This window comes from Drosophila melanogaster, chromosome 3L (assembly GCF_000001215.4).
Source record: "Drosophila melanogaster chromosome 3L".
Classification (NCBI taxonomy): Eukaryota; Metazoa; Arthropoda; class Insecta; order Diptera; family Drosophilidae; genus Drosophila; species Drosophila melanogaster.
In genome coordinates this window covers 6,622,032-6,647,043 of record NT_037436.4, presented here as the reverse complement: position 1 = coordinate 6,647,043, position 25,012 = coordinate 6,622,032, and the positions used below count along the sequence as shown (strand labels likewise).

The 25,012-nt window shown below is 42.3% G+C and overlaps 1 protein-coding gene and 2 long non-coding RNA genes across 3 annotated transcripts; all 3 read right to left on the bottom strand.

The window, feature by feature from the left end:
- Positions 1–4,201: 4,201 nt before the first annotated feature.
- lncRNA:CR45239 (long non-coding RNA:CR45239) lies at positions 4,202–4,794 on the bottom strand. Its single transcript, NR_124817.1, has one exon. It is a non-coding gene; the product is annotated as a long non-coding RNA:CR45239 (long non-coding RNA).
- Positions 4,795–5,529: 735 nt separating this feature from the next.
- Positions 5,530–6,153, bottom strand: lncRNA:CR45238 (long non-coding RNA:CR45238). Its single transcript, NR_124816.1, has one exon. It is a non-coding gene; the product is annotated as a long non-coding RNA:CR45238 (long non-coding RNA).
- Positions 6,154–11,984: 5,831 nt separating this feature from the next.
- GluRIA (Glutamate receptor IA) lies at positions 11,985–23,012 on the bottom strand. Its single transcript, NM_057507.4, has 13 exons — positions 22,348–23,012; positions 20,471–20,623; positions 19,986–20,113; positions 18,039–18,168; positions 15,490–15,743; positions 14,992–15,177; positions 14,664–14,903; positions 14,095–14,455; positions 13,709–13,971; positions 13,186–13,644; positions 12,878–13,122; positions 12,384–12,777; positions 11,985–12,316 (listed from the first exon to the last, which is right to left on the bottom strand). Exons 1-13 carry the CDS (start codon positions 22,472–22,474, stop codon positions 12,281–12,283), a joined length of 2,976 nt encoding a protein of 991 aa, NP_476855.1. The 5' UTR covers positions 22,475–23,012; the 3' UTR covers positions 11,985–12,280.
- Between the last annotated feature and the right edge of the window lie 2,000 nt (positions 23,013–25,012).

The window sequence follows — 25,012 nt, the reverse complement described above, 5'->3', positions numbered from 1 at the left end:
CGGTTTCAGCCAGTTTGCTAGCCAAGCGAGCTGCTTAAAGGCGCTCGCTGCCCACGGCGCTCCACTTAAGAATGCAAATGATATTTACGTTTGCTCGCTCTCTGCTTCTCCTTCTTAAGTGCAAAGTTAAACGACGTCCAGAAGTATGCAATGCGGGGGATTCTGCGAAAAAGGGGAGAATCTACGGGTTGCCCTGCATTTTTAATTACACTTCGTAAATCGGCTGGGATAACTTCACTCAGATAAAAGATTGCTTCACTGAAAGGGCGGGCTCCTGCATACCTAAAAAAAAAAACAGTTCAAAGCGTATACGATTGCAAGGTATTTTTTATGAAAAAGAAATAATTTTTTTTTACTGAATAAAAAAGATAAACTTTCAAATCCCTAATTAAAAAGTTAATGTAAACGGCAAACACAGTTGGATAAATGGCTCGCATGATCTATATATTTGCTTAGTGCAGTTGCAGATTGCAAACGTGTTCCGATTAGTAGACCTATCTCTATTTCGAACGTTTTTCGACTACTGGCGCCGAACTGATATAGGTGTAGAGCAGCCATTGAGGCGTTAGTGGGCGCCGGAACATGGTCATATATCTCTTGGCCATACTATGTATATATGGGCCACACTTCCGCAACCAGAACGCCAAGTTGGCGCATTTTAATGGCCTCGTCTTCTTGGCACACTGCATGGGGCTGCATTTCAGTGTCATGCTGGCATTTAATTTCACTCACTGCGAAAATGTTTTATGTCTTGGCCAAACACTTGGGCCCGAAAGAAAAAGAAAGAGTTTTATGCGCCTCACGACAATTTAGCAGCTGCTGCTGCTTTGCATTTCGTTTTTCCTCCAGCTGCTCTTGTGTACATTTCCCGCTTTTCTTTCTCTGCTCTTCTCCTCTGTTTTTTTTTTTTTTATTTTTTAGGTGAATGAAAGTGAAAAACGGCAACAAATATATGTACAAAACGAAAAATGTTGCTTGCATACAGGTGCAAATTTTATATGCACACTTTGCACCTTTGCCGCGAGTGTGTGGAAATTTGCTACTTTAAATGTTGGCGGCCAAAAGGGTGCACGCCTGGATGGATTCTGTTGGCCGGAAGTGGTGGGGCCAAGGGGTCGAGTGTTGCGAGGTGAGAGGTCTGGCAAAGTGGGCCAAGAGCCGCCAAAGTGTTGCAAAATCACAGCACAAAAGAATTCAATCAGCAGTGCTTAGCTGGGCGTCAGCCATACCAACACACACACACACACGCACGCACACAGCCACATCAATCTGCAGTGAAGCTGCGGTTAACAGGCGAAGCGTAATATAAACTTGAGCTCAAAAGCAGGAGAAAGTCGAGCGAAAGAGAGCGGTGAAAGCTGCCACGTGTGTGTGTGTGTATGCGTGTGGTATTTATTTTTGCATTTTAAGCTGCACAAAACAACCGAGGCAACAGCAAAATGGACGCCTCTGACGCTGGTAACGACGTCTCCGTGGCAAGCGCCAAACCGGAAATGCACACGCAGGCACCCCGCACTCACACACACACACACACAACATACTCACACATGCACCACTCGTAAAGGGCAGCTTTTAAACTAGCAAACAAAGGTGTCAGAGTGGAAAAGCCGTCAACAGCTTCGATTTGTTCGTTCACCCAGCTTTGGCTGCAATATTTTATTGCATTTTAAAAATGGGGCATACAGGTCTGCTAGCTTTATTTTAAATTCGACCTAAAATCTAGAAGACCGAAAACTGCACCGCCAGATAACATTATTCATACAAATTTATAAAATCGTAATATTATGAATAATGTTCAATTTTGTTAAAGCATTTACTTCATTATTTTGTTATCCAATCATGCCTCTTCAATATATTTAAATAAATATGCTTTGAACTGGCTTAAATTAATGACGTATTTTCCTATCTCCTCTAATGCTAATTTACTTTTTTAATTCCACCTCGAAATGTTACAAACGACGCGAAAAAAGACCCATTATTTAGCGCCATCTGTAACAGGTGAATAAGAGCAACAATAAAATGTCCTGACCAGGACCCACCCAACTTAATTTCGAAATTCATTAAATTTTAATATGGTCCGCGCGGCAGTTCATTTGTCAAGCGAAACCAATTTGCAATTTGTATTTATTTTGCCTTAATGAAGCGAGCTTTCCTCAAACTGATAAACAAATATGAGAGCAGCAGCAGCTGTGAACTCCAGCGCATTTAGGATTCTCCAAGGAAAATGTAATGGTATGACAATCTTTTCATGGCGAGGACTCCAAAAAAAAGGGAGCTGGAGAATTCCGGTATTTTGGATTTTGCTGGTTAGAGCAGGAAGATAACTTGCCCTTGGCCTGTGGGGCATTTACAGCTAAGGCCAAATTATGGTTTCTTCGGCTGTTGTTGTTTTTGAGTACGAATTTTCCACAAATTTCGTGCTGTTTTACTTTTTTTCTTCTCGCAGCTGCTTTGCAAGCCACCTACTAATTTTGGGCGATACAAACGAAATGTATGTAATTTCCCTGGAGCGAAATTGACATAAGCAAACGTAAAAACGCCAACAGCCATATATGACAAAAAGTTGGGAGTGGGTGGCTTTTCAAGGGCTGGCAACATGGCTTCAATCATTATTCATCATCCATCAACGTTGCGAATTTTCCTTTCCTTTTATTATATATATCTTCTGTTCTGCTGCCTCTTTTCCCTCATTCCCCATTCTTTTTTTTTTCCTTTATTTTTGGCAAGCAAATGTGCAAGTAAAAATTGTTGGCAAAAAAAAAAGAGGAGTGAAAATATAAATGAAAATTGTTGCCCCCGGCACTTTTGCAGGGCGGTACTGGGACTAATTCGTGCTTGCAAAGCGAACGGAGTATAAATTATCATCATGGAAAACAAGTGGAAAATGTCATTTATCATATTTTCGGTGCACCGAAACAGTAGAGCCAGGCTGTCAGCCCTATGAACACGAGCACATTGCCCACGCAATCACAGCGAACATAGATGCCCATGTCCATATGTGATCGGATGTATCACCAGAATAGGCTGGAATTTCATACTATACTCGTATCGGAAATTCTCCAAGCGAAAGGATTGTTTCAAAAACAAACCATTTACCGCCCCTTTTGGTGGCATATTTTCTGTTTAAACTTGTGATTTTGCTTCAGTCTTGAATTTTTGCAACATATCATCATTGGGTAGCTGAGAACTTAGGCTTGTCAGATTACAAATTTACAGGCACTCCGTGTGGCCTTCTGGGTCAAACTTAATTTCTATTTTATTTGATGAAGATATTTTCTGCTTTTAGATATTTCCTTTCATTTTTCTTTTTCTTTCAGCTTTTCCTGGAGCCCGACTTCAAAGCAGAATTGATGGGTGAGGTGGCGCGGGCATGCGAACTTCATTAACATTTTTATGATGCGCCTTGGCAACCGCAAATGTGGCCAGAGTTCGCGGAAGGAAGCTGGTGGAAGATCTAGCCCTGTCCAGAACTCTAGGACTTTAAGGACCCCGAGCCGTGTGGCTCGCAACGAAATGCTTTTGTTGCCGCCGCAGCCTTGGCGCATATTTTTGCGCTCGCCATTATGATGATTTTTTATCTAACTGTTTTTGTTTTTATATATATTTCGTTTTTTTTTTATTTTTATGCCGCCTTGGCGGAGGGACGAGGGAGCGACTAAGCACAATGAGGCAGTGTCCTTCGCCTCCTTTCGGGCCACCTGAGCTATAAGCCATGAGCCATGACCAAAACAAAGCCATTACAGTTATTTGTTGTCTATGCTGCGCTCTCTCTTGTAATTTACACAATAAACATTGACAAAGGAGCCATCCCCTCAAATGAAGCAAGTCCTGGCCGACCGTAGGGTGTTCAAGTCTCTAGGTCATTCAGTTTTCATGTGGATACTTGGCTGAATTAAAAGGGCCAGGAATCAGATCCCTGACTACTCAGCGAAAGGACACAGACGAAAGCAATGTTAAATCATTTGCCTCAAGTTTCTGATTAATTTTTTTTTACTTGGGCGCATTGATTTTAATAATATAATATTTAATAATATATTAAAATAATCTGAAAGACTAGCAATTTGGTCGCTTTGAATGTCAATGCAATTTTTGTTTATTCAAAATCGTTGGCTTCAAAGGTTTTAAAATATTTAACCCATGCTTTTGAGGGTGGTATATAGAATTTTGATTTCGTTTTTTTTTTGTCTAAATTGATTGTTTTCAGTGCACCACACATGACTGTTTGAACAGCGAAGGCATCTAACAATGCCTTTCCTCACCTTGGTCTCAAGTTCTCAGTGGCTGCAGCTATCCGAGACTTGACTTCACTTCAAATTCTCCATGTTTGCCATTCGCTTTATTTTCTTATGGCTCGCTTTGAGCGTGTCCCCCTGCCACGCCCCTTCGACGTCTTGCTAAGCGTTTTCGACTGCAATCACGACTTTTCCGCAGCTTTCGAGTGCCATTTTCTACGCTCCTCACTTTCTTCGGTCTTCTTTTTGGATCCCAGGCTCCTTGCTTTTCCCTTGCGAAACTGGGAAAACTGCAGCATAGCCGCATGACAATGTAGATTCTCTGGGTGGGGCGGGAGTGGCCTTTCAGGGTGGCATAGCGAGACGTTGATGCTGGTTGCAGATTGTCGGCAAGTGTCAATTGTTTTCGGGAACCAGAGGAGGCCAGTCAGGCGTGTGCGGCAGCTGAGCGAGCGAAAAAGGCAGTCGAGGAGATGAACTTGACTCGAGATTGACTCGCCCATAAGGCAGACATTACTCGGCGGCGACAGCGAAAATATCTATTAAAGGCAGGCACTTAAACTGACATTTAAAAAAGCTGGAAATTTGAAAGTAACTCAAATTTTTAATTTATAATCTGAGATAAGTGTGAAAAGCGTGAAAAGCTTAAAAATATATAGTTATCATTTAAGAGTTTCGATAGTTCTATTGCCATTGACGTTTGTTCGGTATAACATATTAAAAGCAACTAAAAAATTTAATTTTTGTATATTCATACGTAATGTATATTTTAAATATTTTAGGACACGTTGAATTTCTTCTGAGTGCAGGACACAGCTTAGCCGGCGGCCTTTGAAGCAATCAAAAGCCACCTAGCTGATTGCATTAGGCCCGTTTTGGTTGCCATTACCATTAGCCGGAGCTCTGATTTCATATTTAATTAGAGACCCCAAACTGACCCCCTAACCTCCATTAGCCAAACCCTGCGGCAGGCTGCGGTTGAACTACTCGCAGCTCGCTCAATATTTCAATTTCGCGCTACACTTTGTCTGCCAATCAATGGCCTCGCATCGCCCTCAACTGGTCACAAGTGATGTTAACTCAACTGGTTTATAGCCAAATCAAGTAGATTAAAAAACAATTTAGTCTATTAAGTTTGAATTGAACTACACCATGGCAAAAAAAAAAAAATGCTCTAACGCCAAAGAGTTATTCGTTAGTTGGCCTGAATTGCATTAGCTGAGCTTTTTAGATTCTTTTACCTTAAAAATCAATTAAACCATCATTTAACTTATTAAATTCTAAACGGGGATTATTTGGAACGATTTTTCTATTTTCATACATATTTTGGTGCGCTTCTGGAGCTGACAGCCCTGCTTGGTCATCGTGAACACAACTAGTGAGCTGCCAGAAGTCGTGGTGGCATTCTGCATATGTGAGGGTCCGGGAGCTTCCCTTTTGAATCCGGGGCTCTATCGCTGGCATAGCCATGCCTGAGATGCCAGGGCATGCGGCTCGCAAAAAAATGCCAATAGTTTTTTGTCGAACGCCGTGGGGCAAGGCATTTTTTAGCGCCAAAAACCTCAAAACATCAAAAAGCGAACACACAAGGGACTCCACTCGCTGCTGCCTGCCTGCCTTGTTGATGGGTTCAATGGGCAGATCGGGCAGGGGTAGGTGGTCGGGAATCGTGAGTGGAATGGATGCAGCTTGGACGGTAGCATATTGGCCACTGTGACCGCGACCAGGACTTTGGCATTTGGGTGAAGGTTGCATAAAACATGCCAGCGATAAATTTGTGCATGCCGCGCATAGATTTCCAACCTATCCCGCAAACATGGGTGGAATGTGGGTGCTTGGAGGCGTGGCCTTTGTAGTTGTGCGGTGCGAATCGCTTGTGTTGATTTTGATTTCCATTTTTTTTTTTTTTTTGTTTTTTCACAAATTTTGTATTTTGTTTGTTTTCTCGCCGGCGACTGTGTCGAGTGTGGTATGAAAAACGGCTCAAAGTGCTGGCTGATTAACTTTATGAGCTACGTGCGGCTTTTAATGGCTAAAAGGAGGACTGTCGTTTTTGGCCTTATCGAGGCCACGGATGTCTCAAGTGTAACATTGCGAGCACTTTAAATTTATGCAGGACAACGATGCACTAGCACTTGCAACCAGCAATGCCACTACGTTTTTACTTTATTTTATTTTATTTGCATTAATCACGTCGCCAGCGACGCTATTGAAAAATATATTTGCCTGCTGGGAAATTTCTCGCTCTCGCCGGCTGAGCACAGCACAAAATGCACAAGGACGTTCGTTCGGCGTCCTGCGTCCTTTTTCCTCCTGCGATCTGGCAGTTGCATACGCTTCGCTTTGGCTGTTAATGTGAAAACGATGGCAGCAGGTTTTTTGGCTGCCACGAGCGGAAAAGAAGTGCCAAAGAAAAATTGCATAAAATAAAAAGTATACGAACAGGTATATATACATATATATATATATATATATACATGTTCTTGTACCTTGTATTGTAAAAGATTTCTCCCGCGTAAGCTGCAAATATTGCAGCAACATTTTTATTGAGGTTTTGTCTGTTTGCACAACAAAAGCGAGGGGCAATGCCTCTGGAAGGGGATGGAAGGAGTAAATCTTTCCTTTATTGTGGAGGAGTTGCCTTGTATAATTTCAATGTAAAATTGCTGCAATGGTACTTTCGTGGCGCTGGAGAAAAGCAAATGCATTGAGGAAAAGATACACATGAGTCAGCGTGGCGTATGCGCAATTATTTGTAAAAAAAAAAAATGGTAAATAAAAATTGAAAGGGGACAATGGAGGAGGAGAAAGTTGCGGCTTCAGATTCAGGTTGTGGCTGGCTTACAAAGATGGTCCTTAGGCCTGACCGAATTCTCTTCGAATTTGGAATTTCATTTTGAGACGGCTTACACTCCATTCAATGCGATGAAAGAAAATTTGTAAGTCAATCCGGTTTAGAAGTTTTTTATGTTCAAAAGGACAGAGAAAGAAGCCTTTCTAGAGTAATGAAAAATATACATTAATTCATAAAGAAAATCCTTACATAACTCCAAAAGTCCAAAGTATTTAAAAAGCTTTTATATTTTTTAACTTGTGCAAACTTATTCTGCTAGCGAATAAACTCCTCGAAAGTGCAATAAGCGAACTGCCAGATATGGTTAAAATCTTTTGTGATGGCGTTTAATGCCTGCCTCATTCCATTTCCCCGCACAAACAATATGCATTTTAATTTGTTTCATATTGCAAGGTTTTGTTTAAATGTAGAGCGCTTTGTTTGCCCGGTTCTTGTTGTTTGAGTTTGAGTTTTTGTTTTGTTGATTCCAACTTGCCGCGATGTGCGTCGTTTTATGAAAATTCAATTGGATGCCGAACTGAACTGCAACCAAACGATAGAAACTAAAGCTGAAACAGCGACATTGGCATCGGCTGAAACAAACAAACAAACGAAACTCGGATTCGGAATCGGAATCGGAATCGGCGTCTCTGCATATTTGGTTAAAATCGTTGCCTTTCACTGTTTGCCATTTCAATTATGTGCAACGCGGCGTATGCACAATGTTGTAATGAAATGGGCACATAGCCCAGCCTCCGCTTTTCCCCAACAACCTTTTTGGCCCATTCACCACGCCACGCATAAATATTTTGGCCAGAAATGAAGGCGGCCAGAGGGCCCAATTGGGCAAAGAGTTGCTGTTTTTCTCCGCGTTTTTGGCCCTCCAAGTGGACTCTGTTATTTAAAAAGGCATTTTGTCGACGACTGCAGCTGCAGCTGTTTCTGCATAGTGTTAAAACTTCATGCATATTTATGGTGTCATTCATTTTAAAAAAACGTTCGAGTGTAAAACGCATTTAAACGGCCTCTGGGAAATGTAGGGACATTTTGTAATGGCACGCCCCACCCAAAATCCAGTTGCGGCTACGATTGAAATGCACATTTAGAATTTTTCAATCGTCTCACTTACACATTTGCCGGACTTTCGAAACAATAAGTAAATGGACAGAGGGATCTGCAAATTAAATGCAGCTCTCTCCCAAGTCTTTTGTTGACCATGGCTTTGCCTTCGGTTTGTCTTGCCGTGCATCATAGGGCTTATTTTGCGCAAAAGTTGCCTTTGGCTTTTCGCAAAGTTGCCCAACAAGTGGTGCGGGATATTCACGGCCCCCAGCCCCCCAGGGAATCGAGTTTGGGCATACCCATCCACATCCACCATTAGCAGCTACTTTTCAATGCGGTTAGCTGGCAAACAAAGCGTTGCACATTTGCGCAGATAAAGTTCTGGCTCAATACAACGGGAAAAGGAGGGGGGAAAATAGCTAAAAAATATGTAAAAGTATTTCGCATTTTATTTTTTATTTCGTTCTTGCCTTATTTTATTTACGAACAAGTTCAGATGAAATGCACAACAAAAGTTGCCCCTGCAATACTCCCCGCCCACACAGCAAAAGTTAATTGCATGTGTATTTGTGTGTGGGAACTAACTTTTTAGGTAAGTTTAAAAAGGCGATGGGCGGTGGTCGGTGGGCGGAGCGGAAGGGGGCCGGACACGGTTCCTCGGTAATAATTAAACACACATTTTATGCTGCTAATGAAACATTACTTGTTTACATTTAATTTGCTATTTAGAAGCCCCGACGCGCACCGCATCCAAGAACAAAAACACCCCCAACCATCGAGTCTGGCAGCTGCATCGACCGATGACGAAAAGAAAAGTTCATCCGTAGTCCAGTTCAAGGAAGTACACAGAGAGAAAGCTTTCGAGTTCAAGAATAGGAAAGTATATAAGTAGTCTTTGGTGTAATAGCAAATAAATTCAGTTTGATCTTTGTTAACTTCGAGTAAGTACTCTTGAGACAATTAATTACCATTTCATTTAACTCGAAATCATTTTTGCCAGTTTCTTCACTAACCTATTCAAAATACTTAGAACATTCGCCCATTATTATTTTTCTGGCAATCAACTGCGCTTCATTGCCTTCGGTTGCCTTTGCAACGTCCTTACGGCTTTTGATTTGTTGATTTTCCTGGCAGGGAGAGATTTATGAACACACACGCAGGCCGAAATAAAGTTGCCTATATTTAGGCCAACAAAAGCAGCTTATATATGCAAAATTTTCCAGCTTACACACGTAAAGTTCCATACCCACCACACCCGTCTTAGTTGTAATTTATTGGCTTGATAAAAAACAAATGAAGAAATAACAAGAAATGCAGCAATAAAACGAGCCAGCCAGCAAATATGCATTGTGCAAATTTGACTATGTGAAAATCGTTGCAAAATTGAAATCTTTATCGTTCCACATTCGGGCATTGATGTGTATATATATATAAATATATATATATGTATATAAGGCCATTGGAATTCCTTACGGTTGACACACTTTCGGAACTGTGAAATTTTTCATTTACTTTGATTTGCTGCCAATATCTCTCAATCACCAACTCAAGGTAGGCCAAAAGCCCCAATTCTGTGGCTTGTAATTTATGAACTTGCTCACAGCGCAGTGGTTGGAATTTCACATTAGTTACCATCCTTGGCAACATTTTTTGGCGAATTGTATGCAGCGGTGCGTAAATTTCACTTATGAGCATCTGCCAGCACATGTGGTTTTCCAAAGGGCCTTTTCCGATGAGTGTGGTGAAGGGGAAGGGGGTGGTAAAGGAGGTGAGGGTGCATATGGAAAACCCAGAGCAAAAGGGTGCTCACAAAAATATTAAAAACGGCAAATCAAAGTGCTGCCTACATATTTTTGGGCAAATGTTTGCGGTTGGGAATGATCCTTTAGCTGGATTACTTTCATGTGGATGCAGTATTTTTAATGGACGGTGGCTTTTTAATTATGCAACAATTTTAGTTATATGTACAGTATGTACGTATTGTTAAACACAATTTATTGATGTTTTTATCAATTTTGGTAGCCGAACACAAAGGCAATAATAGAGCCATTAAATGGTTAATTAATAGAGGAATGTGCACACCAGCTCTTTGTCAAAATTAAAATTCATATTGCACAAATGCTGGGTCAGCCTTTTCAGCTCAAAGTTCATAGATTTTGCAATAACAGAATTATGGACTTGTTTGTGTTCACAGAGCTGTGGCATTACGACAAGTTGATTGCAACTTTTTGCGCAGTGCCCCCGAAAAACTTATCAAAAACTTTCACGTTCATCATTTGCAAATATTATGAGTTTCCATGCGAGACACACATTCGCAAATATAGGAATTTCCGCGCATAAGGAGTTCGGGCATTATATTTTTCGATTGCGAGTGCGTGGCACAGATGACAAAGAATTTAGCAAAAGGATGGATCCTTTTTGGAGTACACCCCGCTGACAGTTGGCACCGCAAGGAATCCGTTGTGATTTCTGGCCATTACCAGAAGCAGCTACGCTTATCTGTCAGCCAGAATGCAAAGTCCCATGCGGAGATACATGTATCTATGCAGATACTTTTATCGCATTTCATTCCTGAGGAGAAACTTTCAGCTTTCGCGCACAAGGATTGACAAAATAAATAAATATGAAAATTTACGGCAGAAGTTTGGGTATTTTTCTGCCATCCCCTCCGATTTGTGGCTTTTAACTTTTGCTGCTGAATTTATTGAAAAATCGATTGTGGCATTAAATGCGACATGCAGAAAAAAAAGGACTGAGAACGAGAATACTGCCTACTGTGTGTCCCAAATCCTTTTGGCTTTTCGGCAAATCATCTCGGCTTGCAGCTGCAAAACTGGCGCGTGACTCCGTCGAACTTGGCCGGAAAATTTATGCAAAGCGCTGTCAGATACTTAAAGCAATCCCAAAGCCGCTGCAGCAAGTTTTCCTCACGCTCTTCATCTTACTGAAAACTTGGAGTTAGGGCAGGGCATTGTGTTGTCTTGATGATGGGTAAGGAAAAAATTTGCATAAAGCTGCGATTCGAATCGAAGGGCCAGCCACGCCCCCAAGCCAATTCAATTTTATTTGTCCACGCTCTTGTATGTACAAATTAACAAAGCCTCTAAGCACTTGCCAGCAAACCAACCAAAAATGCTAGCAAACAATGTGCAAATTAGGCCACAAAAAACATATACATACAAACGGGCAAACATTGGAAAGGTGGCGACACAAAATGCTCGGCCGCAATCGGCATAAAAATAACGAAATCAAATCAAATAACACTAATTCTCGCAAAGCCGATTTAGCCGCAATTTCAGCCAAATTAAAATAATTGCAAGACATTTATACAAAATCAAATTCCATTTCATTTGATTGCCGATATCTAATTAAATCAGCAAAACCGCAAACGCGCAAGCAAACACAAACACGGGCGCAAACAAGTGCACAGGAAATAACAATTAAAATAATTATATTTGCATTAGCTTACATTAATTTGAACTTCAATTTAAAATTGAGGCAATCGAGCAGGAAAAACTACACGAATACGCAGAATATGGATGCGTATAGAATGTGGCCACGGATTATCCCGATGCCATGTGTTTGCCTTAAGTTGGGGATGCTCTTACATAATTTAGGGGGTAAAGCGGTTACAACTACCGCAGACGCACAAAGTTTGAGTTGAAAGCCTCTTAGGCAGAGCCACGCCCACTTTACCCTTGCCCTTGCCGGGTTTTGTTAAAACTTTAAGTCAACTAAGCGGCTTACCTTTCGCATACACGCACTCACAAGCATACATACCGTACGCCTCACATCGCATCGCTCATACGCCACGTGTAACCGTCGGCCTCTTTACAGGAAATTCCACTTTAAGCTTTGCTTAAAACATACGCTTTATTTTTATTTCGGGATAATTTTCACTTAACCTATGTACAGTTTAGTTTAGTTGTAGTGGTAGTCGTAGCTATAGTTAATTTATGCACTCACTTTGTATACATTTATCAAAAATACAATAGCAATTATTCATGGTTATTCTGTACAGTTTTTTGAACGCCGTCTACCCCTTTTGACCCGAGAGTTGATTGCCAGCGTCGTTTAGTTATGCCTTTTTCATCGTTATCGGATAATGCCTTAATTATTTACAAGTTACTCGTATGGTGAACGAGCGGGTTTCTTACATGCTGTACTGATACCGCACGTTCGAGGCCAACTGGGGGTTAAAAAAGTGGGATAGTTTGTGGAGATTTTCGATGGATTATTCCGTCATAATAGCTCACCTCAACGCCCACCAATCGCTCGTCATACTCGCTGCTCGCCTGCATCGCCAACTTGGCCTGCGAATGCATAATCGCATCGGAAAGGGAATCCCTTTGATATGTTGAGGAGGCCAGCATTCCGGGCACTCCACCAGCGGATCCATTGGATCCTGGCGACTTTAGCTGCGGGGTTTTGTTGCGGCAGAAGAACTCCATGATGGCCACAATCACGGCCAGGAGCAGGCCTCCGATTAGGATGTAGTAGATCCCGGCCACATTGCTTAGCGAGAGCTCGTTCGGTGTGGAGGTCTCCTGGTCCAGATTGCACTCGGTCTTGTCGAACCACCATTTATTCCTAATCCGCAACAGCTCACCGTTCTCCTTTAGCGTTAGCACGGCCTCGTTTAAGCGTTTTCTATAGTAACAACAGTAAGGGGTTACATACCAAAGGAAGTCATACTCAACGGCTATTGCTTTTAAAACCTCTACTCAAAAATTGAAAATTGAAAACCTACCTCAGTGGCGATCCTATGGGTGTGGCCACGCCAAATCCCTTCGTATCGATATTGCGTCCCACTTTCATTGTGTCGCACGGAGGCCTAGCATTTACATACTCGTTTTTGGGTGACTCCACCAGTAGGGCATACTTGCCCTTGGATTGCCTCACCCTACGAATACCCTCATCATAGGTGTGCACCGAATGGTGTTGATTGGCATTCATATACTCCCACATTTTATTGTGCAGACCGATTTGTGAACGCTGCAAGGTAACTTATTTTTAAAAAGAGGAAAAACAAAAGGAGAAACAATGTTTCGAACTTACCCTAAAGAATTCCCAAGTGGAGCCGTATAACAGGGTACCATAGTTCACATCCGTTTGCATGGTCAAGTCCTCGGGCGTTTTGATGGGCGCCACCATACGCTCCACTGTGAGAAAAGCGGCCAAATTGGCGGTATACGAGGATATTAATATGATAGTGAAGAACCACCAGACGGCAGCTGCTATCCTTCCGGCAATCGAAGGAGGTGTAATATCGCATCCCTGCTGCATAAAAGCAGCCAAGGAATACCAAAAGGAGTTCAGCATAGTGAACTCATTAGGTGGAACTGGAGGCACATGCGCTTGTGGTTCACTCAAAGTGGCACCTCCAATAATTCCCGGTGGTTGCTGGGCAGTGGAATCCGCTTGAGGACGCCTCACAATCCGCCACTCATAGGGTGGGAAACGTGTAACAAAGTACAGAACAAAACTAACACCCACATAGCTGAGAATCACGCTTATCTGGAAATTGTTATCATTGCATTATGATAAGAAAATAAGAAGAAATTCTCAGCCCAAGACTTACCCAAATTTCCTGGGATAGGGGATTAAGAAAACTAAACACTCCTGGTGTCTGTTTCACGGGCTTCTTTATCATAATGGATATTCCCAGGGTCATAAAGGGTTTGCTAAAGTCTATAACCCGTTCTCTTTCGGCTGTAATAGTCATTGCGGATATGGCTATATCCGCCTCCTTGCGAATCAGCTCACCCACCATGCCATCCCAACCGCCAGGAGCATACTGATTCTCTGCACCATAGTTGCCATCTTGCACCAGGCGTATTTCATCTGGGAATGGATTGGTTATTTAAATTACCACATAATCTTTGGAAGTACTTCTAATAAGTAAGCTATCTATGAATATAGCTTTCCTCCCCCTTTTGTAATTTAACGATTTGCTTTTGAACTCACATTTAATTCCCAGTTGAGCTGCTAGCATATCGGCCAAATCCTTGCAGTATCCCTCGAATCGATCGTTGCCCACCAATGATTCTCCGTAGGTGTACTGCTTGAGCGACAGATACGGCTCCTCCAGCAGACTACTCACGATGTACGTGTGATTCCGGTCGTAATCTCCGGTGCTGGCCGACGCGGAACGCGATGACGACGCGTAGTTATGGCTGTGGAGCGGAAGGAGTCCGGCGTCATCACGCCACTCGGCCACCTGCTGCAAGGTGCTGTTCACGGACATCTCCACCACATGCAGCGTGTAGTTGATGCGACGTCCGTCCTCGTCGAAACGGATCTCGCCCGACAAACCGTCGATTTCCACCTGGCGGATTGAGCAGGGAGAAAAAATGTTATGCAGACGACAAATTTTTTTCAGTTTTATTAGAAGATAAATATGGACTTTAAATATCTCATATGTTAAATATGTTTTATTTATGAAGAATCATTAACCATTGAAAATATTAAGGCAATTATTTCGCAGACCTCTGAAGGTTCCCATTTAGACATCATGTAACCTGTTTTTCACTCACCTTTCTCAGCACCCTTGATATTTTTTCGCCCTGCTCCCATGGCGTGACCCAGCCCTTGCTGGTGTTGCAATCGAGGAGGGCACTGGACTCATTGGTGCCCGTGGCGGATGAGGAGGAGCTGCCTCCGTGGCTGCGGCGCTGCAGATGATTGGAACGGAACTGATCCGGCTTCTTGCGCAAAATGCGATTGAAGGCCTCGACGAGCACAAAAACCGCATCGTACATCAGTGCAGCCTGGGCCTGTGAAAAATCACAGAGAACGGAATGGAAACGGGGGAAAAAAACTAGAGTTGCAGGCGAAACAAATCAATGACGGCTGACAATTTACCGAAATGGCCGGCAAGCTGTTGGGCCCCCCTGCGTTCTGGCTTTGGCTTTGGCCGCTCGGCTCCAAACGTTTCCGGCTGTCGTGGAAATCACGCACCGCCCTCCGATTAGAGTCGACAATCCGAAAGCCGGTGATGTTGATGGCCCCAAACTCGACCACATCGCTGGGCCAGTGGTTGTCCATGACCTGAGGCGGCAGAAAAACGTGGTGGAAGGATTAGTCCGACTGCGAAGACTTTAGGGTAGTCTATATATTTCTGATGTAAATCAACATGTTATCAAAGTATTAAAATTCAGCTTACATTTTAATATTTTTAAAAGCAAACTTCCTAATTAGGTTTTCTGAGTCTCTTGAACTCTGTTGAATATGAAATACCCTGTTAAGTCCAAACTACCTGGGAATTTAGCAGACTAAGAATCTGCGCAACCGGAAGCTAGCAATAATTCCCTATTAAAGTCTCCCCACCGGGATGGAAATGGGGAAACGGGCTCCACTTACCAGTCCGCTGAGCAGGTAATGATAGGTGCGCCGGCCCAGCTTGATGTCCCGCACATGCTGGACGATGATCTCTTTGGCCATTTCCGCCGGGCAGTCGAGCACGATGCGCTTTTTGCTAAAGCGACCCAAATCCTCCAGCGTGTGCAAAAATTCAATGGCCATCGTTACGTTGGCGATGCGTTTCACCATTTGCACACGGAACGTTTCATTTCCGGGCTTCAGTTCTTGATAGATTTGCTGCAGCCGTAGTAAGCCTGTGGGGCATCCGAAAGCGATTGTCGGTCAGTTGAACAAAGAGCGTGGCTATTGTGTGTGTTTTCTTGGTGGGCGGAGTGTGGATTAAGGTGTAGCTGGGTATTTGGCGCCATAAAAAAACAATCTGATAATGCAGCGGACTGAGAGAGTGACGGCTTTGCGTTTTATGATAATGCTTGCAATCTATAAACAATTTCCAATCTGAATGAATTTATTCGAATAGATTTATCTCTCTCTGCGGGAAGCATGTGTCATTTAATCATATTCTCCATTCTTATTTTTTGCCCGCAGTCGGAAACGAAGCATCATGCCATCTTTCAATCTCGCTCGCCCTTTTGGGAAACCCTCACAAGCCGCAAGGACGAAACAAAATCAGAAAAAAATGTATATATTTTCACACGCCATTTGTTGCACGACCAATATGGCTCTCAGTGTTGTTGTTGTCATTGATTTGCTGCCTGCATTGATTCGCCGAAAACAGAAAAAAAATGAAAATGAAAACAGTGGAAAAACAAACCCACAACGGAGCAAAGGCAGGAGCAGTAAACACTCGCGTGGAAAGCGGAAGCGGAAGTGCACACACAATTGAAGTACTTTTTTGTGGTGTGCTGGTAACATTTCAATAAATAGCAGCCACCAAAAAAAGTTCACATTGCGTGCGGGGCTGCTGTTTTATTGAATGTTTCCTATATAGTCGAGCAGGATCGATGGGGTGTAGTGCTATCCTTCGGCATTCATGAATGCGCCAAAAAATATGCTACCAATTTGTCGCCGTGTGCAGCAGTTTCAGTTCAGCCATTTTGCACCCAAACCAGAGTCGAAGTGATAACAAGGCACAAAAGGCGTTGTTGGGGCGTTGAACAAAGCAATAACAACAAACTGCTGACAGCGGCATTAAAATATAAAGTCCCGCTGTGGTGCTGGTTGTGCCTTTCGTTAACAATGTAAACGCCCGACTCGAAGTCGGCCAAAAAAAAAAAAATGGCTGCGGAATGGAAAATGGTTTGGAATGGAGGGCCTGCTCTACTCTGCAGAGCAAGGCAAGTGCTGCTGCGGCATTTCCTTTTCCTGCAACGAATGCCAGCGGCAACAATGTCGGCCTACTTTTCGGCGCCGAGGCAAATATTAAAAAATGGCCCAAAAAGGCAAAATAATAATAATGTTAAGGCAGTAGCGCGCGGGCAGCAGTTGCATAAAGTCATAAATTTTATTTCACACAGAGTCATTAACACATGACACACACACACATCCACTCGGGGAAATACACACAAACACACACACAGACTTACAGCGGCGTGTGAACTCATTATAATGGAGACAGGACGCGAAAGGGAAAAATCACTGCGGCGTATACGTAATATGAGATTTTTTGTCTGTGTATGTGTGTGGCTTCGTCTCTGTCTTTTGCTCCATCTGATGTCTTCATCTTTGGCCGTAATTGTTGCCTTCGTCGTATTGTCCCACGTAGACGGCAGGAAATTGCTTTGAAATAAATTTCAATACAACAAAAAGCAGCCTAAGAACCAAAGCATATATGTACACACACACACACATGCACATACACGCACAAAGAGCGGGTAAGCTCGAACATATGTGTGCGTGGAATATACCCGCCTGTCTGTGTGTGCGTGTGTCCTTCTCCAGGCTGCTTAAGCCCGTTGAGGAGCCACTCGAAAGAGCGCTCTTAAAGGCACTTGAGCGCCCTGTCTGCCGAGCTCTACCCTCCTTACTTTTTTTTTCAGAAGGCGCACGGGGCTCTTTGTGCCGCTTATTTAATTACATATTAGCAGAAATGAAGAGACACGAGCTCGAGGTCGCAGGACTAAAAATAAAGTGGAACAGGGGTAGCGAGTAGAAAAGGAAATGGATAAAATTAACATGGCGAGGTGAGAAATCCAAAGTCACCATTTGCTTACAGAGGCTTTAAGACGAGTTAAAACAAATTAAACATGTAAACTTGTATTTTCATAGGAGAACAAAATTTTTTAATAGATTCCATAACCGCTTTTCAGCGGTGCTAGATAAGTCCACATCCCACCCTCGCACTGACACACTTAATCCCCAGCGAAAACATTGCCATAACCGCTACTTAAATCCACTCCCAGCCGTTCGAGGCCTTATTTGTTTATGGCAAATGAAAGTCAAATGAAATGAAATCGAAACACAAAGCAACCAAATGGGCAAACAAACAAGTCGGGGAGATAATGTGTGGCTTGGATCTCGTTGTGAAGGAATGGAAGATGGAATGTATACATACATATACAAATGTATGAGTGTGGTACTGGTGTACTCACCATCGTGCGAGTCGTAGAGATAAATAATGCTCTGCCAGCCGTAGTACTGGATGGTATCGATAATCGCCTGATGATAATCCGGACGCATGCTGATAGCGAAATCCAGGAGACCCGACGACGGCGCAAGCACCTAAAAGTATGCAAAACAAAACCGTGGCCCTCATGAACTGGCTGCTATAACAATGTATAATGCGCACGCTACATGAAGCAATAATAAAATGAAACGCGTTTCCGCTTTGCGCCCCGCCAGCGACATGCATGTAAGTTTATGGCGAGTGGCACAATCGGAGGGGTCGGGCCAGGGGTAGGGATATGGGGGAGGCGGTAAGGCGACGCCAACAAGCAGATACATCCAAGGGGATACACACAGATACCCGTTATCGTTTGGCTCAACATACAAGAACAGTGGGAAAAACTGATAAATAATTATCTCACGTTGATATAGAAATCGTATTAAATATCAGGTCATTACTGAAACCATTAAATTATATTGATAAATTCATGATTTTATCGTGTTTCTATCTAAAAATCCCTCGAATTTTGTATTGAACTAATTTGAAATCAATAGATTTTTAACAGATATTCTTCGATTTTATTTGTAATTAGAGGTACCTCATTGACCAGTTTTCGATAATTTTTCTCTGTGTATGACAGCGCCCCGAGTAGCACGCAAATGCGCAGTCAATGTGTGCGAATCTCGGAATGTGTGTGCGCTGGTGTTTTCCTAGCTGGCGTTGGAGTTGGTTCTGGAGAGTCGGTGGATGCCACTGCTTTCCTGCCTGCTCCTCCAGTTTTGGATTCTGCCCCCGCCGCCATATCTTGATTTATAGTGATTGAAATAAAAGAGGCCAAGAGCGTGTCATAAATTTTTTCGCTCTCAGTGTGGGAGTCCCAGGCGCTCCTCGTTCGCCGCTCGTTTGGCATTGTCTTCCGGATGGCGGAGCGTTTGGCTTTCTGTTTCGCAAGTGACAACAACAGCAACAGTCGGTAACAACAACTACAACAACTGTTGTCCGCTTTGTTGCCGTTGGTAGTACATTTTCTTCAAATTACAATTATTATGATTTGTGCTTTGGCTTTGATTTAGTGCACTGTCTGAGGGCACAGCGAACACACAGTTGGGCACTGTTTTGAACTGTGAACCCGCTACGACACCCAGTGCTCCACTTTATGCAATGACTTCATTTCTACAAAATGGTTTCGGATTAGCTGGGGAATTTTTGCCTTTTTTGCTTGGCCTGTGTTGTGGGTTACGATCCCCAGCTAATGCGATTGGTAATTGAAAATCTAAAACTGCTTGGGGACTCTTAGATGTGAGTTGTAATAAAGGCCAGTCTGATTGTGGAGAAAAGGGGCAAAACATAAAATCTTTTTATAATTCCTACGTGATTTTACCCTTACCATTTGGATTTCGTGACAGGATGTCTGACACTTCTAGCAAAAATCAATAAAGGCCCAGTCTTTATTTTGAAGTCTAATATTAAATGACCCATTAATCTAGAGTTTCATATAAAAATTGCACTAAATGTTTGTCCAATCCCTTCAATTAAAAATAAAAAATGCCTCTGTAAAATTTAACATTCTTCAACACTCCGCCATTTGCCTTTGTTAAATGTCCGACTTCATTAGGCAGCCAAGCGCACAATTAAATATTTGACTACCTCCCACTGGGTCTAATATGTGTTGGCACTTTGAAAACTTTTCCTTTGTTCCATCAACCTTTTGGACAACTTCATTAACGCATAACTGAGTTAACCACACCCCCAAGCCAAACCACCTGCCCTATCGCTCACATCGAAACCGCAAAATGTAAATAATTGCGCGCTGCGACTCTGAAATCAATTACATATGACAGTTTTTTCTCTTATTTTGCCCCTCCAGCTGCATGCACTACTACTATTACAACTACTACTACTTTATGTACCAATGGTATGGTATGGAACTTACCTTCTCGGGAAACCAGGGCGTCACAAATGGCATTTGGAACGTATTCGAGTACGAGTGCAATGTGTCAAACGAGTCCGGCGATACGGCGCCCAGCATTGAGTAGACTCCGCGCGAGAATTGATTGCAAACTGTAGGTTACAGTAATAAATTCGTTTTGTGTTTTTTCCTTTACTACTTTTTTTTCACATTTTCAGTGACAGAGTGGGTGGAAAATTGATGGTGAATGGGTGGATGGTTGGATGGTTGGTTGGCAAAGCGTGGTGGTATGGGTGAGGGATCGGAGACAGTGTCTAGGTCGCACAATTAAATTGCAGCTTTGAGTGCGGAGTGGAGACGTAAAGTAAAACCAATTTTCAATAAAAAATGCACATAATTAATGGGGCACCAGGTATTGTGTAATGGTGTTTTTTTTTCTCTCTCTCGGGTTTTTTTCTGATGAGGGATGGCGTTCGGAAACGAAAGGATTGCTCGGTAAAAACACATACTCAGGCGGGATAATTTGAATGCATCCGCTGTATTGATGACATCGACATACGCCTGCAATTCGAAGCGTCGAGAGCTCACATTCAGATTGTGATTGAGCATTGCATATTTAAAGGCTGATTGCACATCATCCGTTCCCTGTTCGAAGATTGCACCTGTGGAGGGATAGAAAAATATGTGAAAACTAAATAAATAAGGGCTGCATGGGTTGAGACTCGGCGTCAGGGCGAATATTTTTGCTTCGTTAAATATTTAGGCAGCTTTTGACACGGTCCTGTTAATATTAAACGAAAAAGCGCACAGAGCAAATATGTACACAAATGATAGCATAATGTCACACCCACACAAAGGCAACCGGCTCACACAGATACTTACACACCCACACTAGCAAGTAGCGAGAAAAGCCGCCCCGACAGGCAACAACAAAAAGCGCAAACGAAGTGTTGATGCAGCAATTTTGTGCTGCGCTTTTGCATGGTACCTGAACAGGTAGCACCTACATACCAGCAAGGATCCCCCATCTCCATCCCAATTTCAGTCGCCATAGCGAAGCCCGGATTTGAGTGCAAGCCAGTCAGCATGACTGTCACATTAGCAGCCACCAACCAGATATATATACATATATATATATATATATATGGGTGGGAATTGCGGAGCATGGGGCCAAAATGACTGCAGGTGCAATGACTGAACGCCATCGTGTAATAAAAAGAAGGTGGCAAAAAAAGCAGGAAAGCGTAAAATAAAATGTAGTGCAACTAGGCAAGTTCTTGGAACGACTTTCGACGCCAAATCGGGAATTTGGTGAGTGGGTACATTCAAAATGCAAAGAATATTAAAGCCAGCTCTCGAATAAGACTCATCATAAAATTTTGATATAATATTAAATATTGCATATATTCAAAAAACAAAAGTAACTATGTTAAGTCAAACGAATTTGCTGTAATTAATAACATAACATATTGAAATTTGATGTGATAACATCAACACTTTTCATACACTTAATTCATAAATCATTCAGCCTCTATTAAAAAAATATTTTATATAGCAAAATTGATTTATTTGTTTTAATTTATAAACACCGAGCGTGGGTATGTAATGTAAACATCAATAGGAAAACATGCGAAGGGCAAACCAGAAACGTAATAAATAATAACTACTTTGCTTATGCAACAGTTTTCCAACTTTTCAACTTGAAGGAAAATAAAAAGTTCCTCCAAAACTGCACACCCAACTACCAACCAAAGCTATTAATACTTAAAAAGTATAAAAAAGTAATCAAAAACATGGCAAAAAAAAAAACAAGTATATTTAAAAGTAGTTTGTATGATAAACAAAGCTAATAAAGCTTATTATTGTGTCAGATTAAAAGGAAAACCTTCCTAAGCATACTCATACCTATTTAGCAATATAAGAGGACAATTCTTTTAAAACGTCCGGCAAAAGAAGTGCAAAACAAAATCAAGCCATAATATAGCCAATTGTTAGGCTCATTGTTATAGCGCTGGGAAGGATGTCTCGTTTGCGACGTGTGAAGTATATTGAACATAAAATTCTACTGAAAATCATGCTGCATTCTTTGTGCCGAAAACAGGACGAAGCGAGGAAGGTCAGGGATAATCTTCGGGCATCAGCCATACCCAATTTCCCCAACGAGCCATGGCAGGAAACTAAGAAATATATTCCGGGAATCACATAGCAAAGGACATGGGACAACAACAGAAGCAGGAGCAGGAGCAGCACATTTTGGCCAAATCCCAGCTGCAAGTGCAGTGTAAGTGACAATTTCTGCTCATGCCACTGCTCCTTTTCCGCATCCACAGGATGGCAGGATCCTCGGTAGCTTGGTGGCTCCTTTGGCGACGCTTTTGAGACTCACCTAATGGTATTTTCTCGGTTAACGATACCGTCTGTTGCTGCTGCTGGGCTGAACTAAATTCCGGCCAGAAAATGCTGCTGGCGCATATAAAATGTAAATATGCCAAGAATTTTAGCCTCGAATGCATTTTGCGCTGGTAGCTTGTTGCAACTATTTCGCCAAGTTTTTGCACTTTGAGTTTCGAGCACAATGAAGTGTATTTGCTGGTTAAATTGGTTTTGCCATCACGCAAAACGTTTCACTTGATTTTGTTTGGTTAAACTTTTATTGACTAAATTTTTGTTTTAATTTCCTTTATTTAAGCTCGCATTAATGGCTTTATTTTATGTGTTACACCGTTTGTTTGTTTGGCCAATTTTTTTTTTTTGTGGCAGTTAATAAAATGCTTTTGTTTATTTTGGCAGCTTTATTCAATTCCACTATTGTTTGTATTGGATTTATTTATTCAGCCCAAAGGACTTGACTTCTTTTTCGTTGATTTTGATTTATATTTGCACATGCTTTTCTCGCTTTAATTCGCCTGGGCTCGCCTGGCTTTAACTTCGGGTTCGATAAGAGATTTCCCTCTGCCGATTTCCAAGTCACAAGAAAATCGGAAAATCAACGTTCGACACTGTTCATCCGCTCAGTTGAACCAAACGGACACGCGTTGTAATCAGCACTAAAAACTCCTAAGCTAGCCAGTAATACGAGGCTCCGGAAAAACCCGGCGACACAACCACAATGTCGCTTTGTGGTCCGAGTTACTGGGAGTGTGAAAGCCGAGAGAATCGCCCAAGGGATGCTGTGCTCTTTGTACTAAAAGCCTGATTTTTCCGGTCTCTCAGGAGTCTGCAAAGCACGAAGAGATAGAGTGGAAATGAGAGAGCGCCAGCGAGAGTGGTGGAAAATGAGAGCCGGATGCTGTAACTGACCTACTGCATTTTGGCCACCACACAAGTTGCAGGTTACTGGTTAAATGTTTGTTTACGTTATGCCTGCGTTTTTGGGCTGCATAATTGATAACAACAGCTTGGGAGGCGGAGGCGGAAAAGTAGGCGTGCTGGGGGGTGGAGGTTGCAAGAGCAGCGATTTTCGGGTTTTTCCTACGCGCCGTCGCGTTTTTATTTTGTTGGTAATTACGAATGATTTGGACGAACAATCCTTTTAACAAATCTCATTACGTTGTCAATTATGCGCCATTACCAACAAGGCGGCACGGTGGGGCGACTTTGCTTTCGGCTTGGCGCACTGAAATCTCATTAACAGGCTTTAATTTTCCAAACAAACTTAAGTACGCCAAGGATGAAGGAACTCATCCAGCGGAATTTCTAACTGGGGATGTTATAACCAGAAAAGGCGGAGCATCTTGGTAGTTTTTGAGTGCCTTTATGGGTTTCTAAATTCATCGATGCTTGAATAAGTCCAAGTTCAAAGAGAAAAGTCTTGTTATGTAACAATAATACGATTGTTGCAATTATTATAATTAAATTTTGTAATTATCCGAAAATAAATACAAGTTAAGGGTATCAATAACCATATTTCTCGATATAGGCGTCTCTACTCCTAGCTGGCGACCCATATTGTCGACTTAGCGTAGCATACGATTTCTTCATAATCTGTAATTAGTTTATAATGCGCACAGGAAGTGCGAGCGAGAAAATGGCAGGAGCAGGACAATGCCGACAACTCCCGACTTAACCTTTCAGTTATGAGGCAAACTGCGATTAGGGGCCAAGTCGATAAACATAAAAGTTAATGGTGAAATTTTTTAATTAAGAAAATCAATGAATATTTTTTCTCCTACTTACCGTTTATTTTCCTCCTTTTTTCCATGACTGCATTATGGGTATTTAGCTGCTCAGCTTTCATTGCCATTTCCTCCACTTTGGATGGCACAATTTTAACATTTATGACTTGCGATTTTCACGACTCTCGAGGATAATGGAAAGCACGCGGGAGTTTGAGAAAAAAAACCTCTTTCTAGAGATTTCCTTTTTTTCTATTATATTTAATAAGCTTGAAAACAAACTTGCTGTCGTGCAATTATTAAATGCAAACGTCCATAAATTTTAATTGGCATTTTTTGTTTTGCTCTGGCTATTTAATTATGAATCACAATTTATACGGCTGCCTAAGTCAACAGAATTAAAGCGTTTAATTAAATCGCAAAAACAGAATCGCTTAAAGCCGCAACAAAATCAAAGCCGCAAGTACAAAGATAAATAAGTGGCATTGTCGGTTTCATTTCCGGCTGCAACATTTGCATTCAAATCGCTGTGACTGTGTGGGTATTCGCCGTCTATGTCGTTGTAAGCGGTATATAAGTAGACTTCCAACTGGTTTTATATTTAGGCGGTTGCCTCTGCTTAAAAGCACTGAAAAAGAAGGCAATAAAAAGCAGCACGCCGCGGCTGCGAAATCTAAGGCAAGAAGGTGGCGGTCTTGGAGGGGGGTGGTGTTGGTTTGGATTTGTGGGTGGCACTCCCACTTAACAACAGCTGTCGCTTCCGCACCACCATCCACCACTCCATTTGTATTGGCTGCCACGAGTTGGCCTCGACTGTCTTTCAGTTTCTCACTTCATCAGTTACACCAAAAAGGAGACTCTACAATAAATTTCGCTGATTGCTTCCGTTCTTTCCTATTATTTTTTTTTCGGCTGCCGCTTCGCATCTACGTTGGC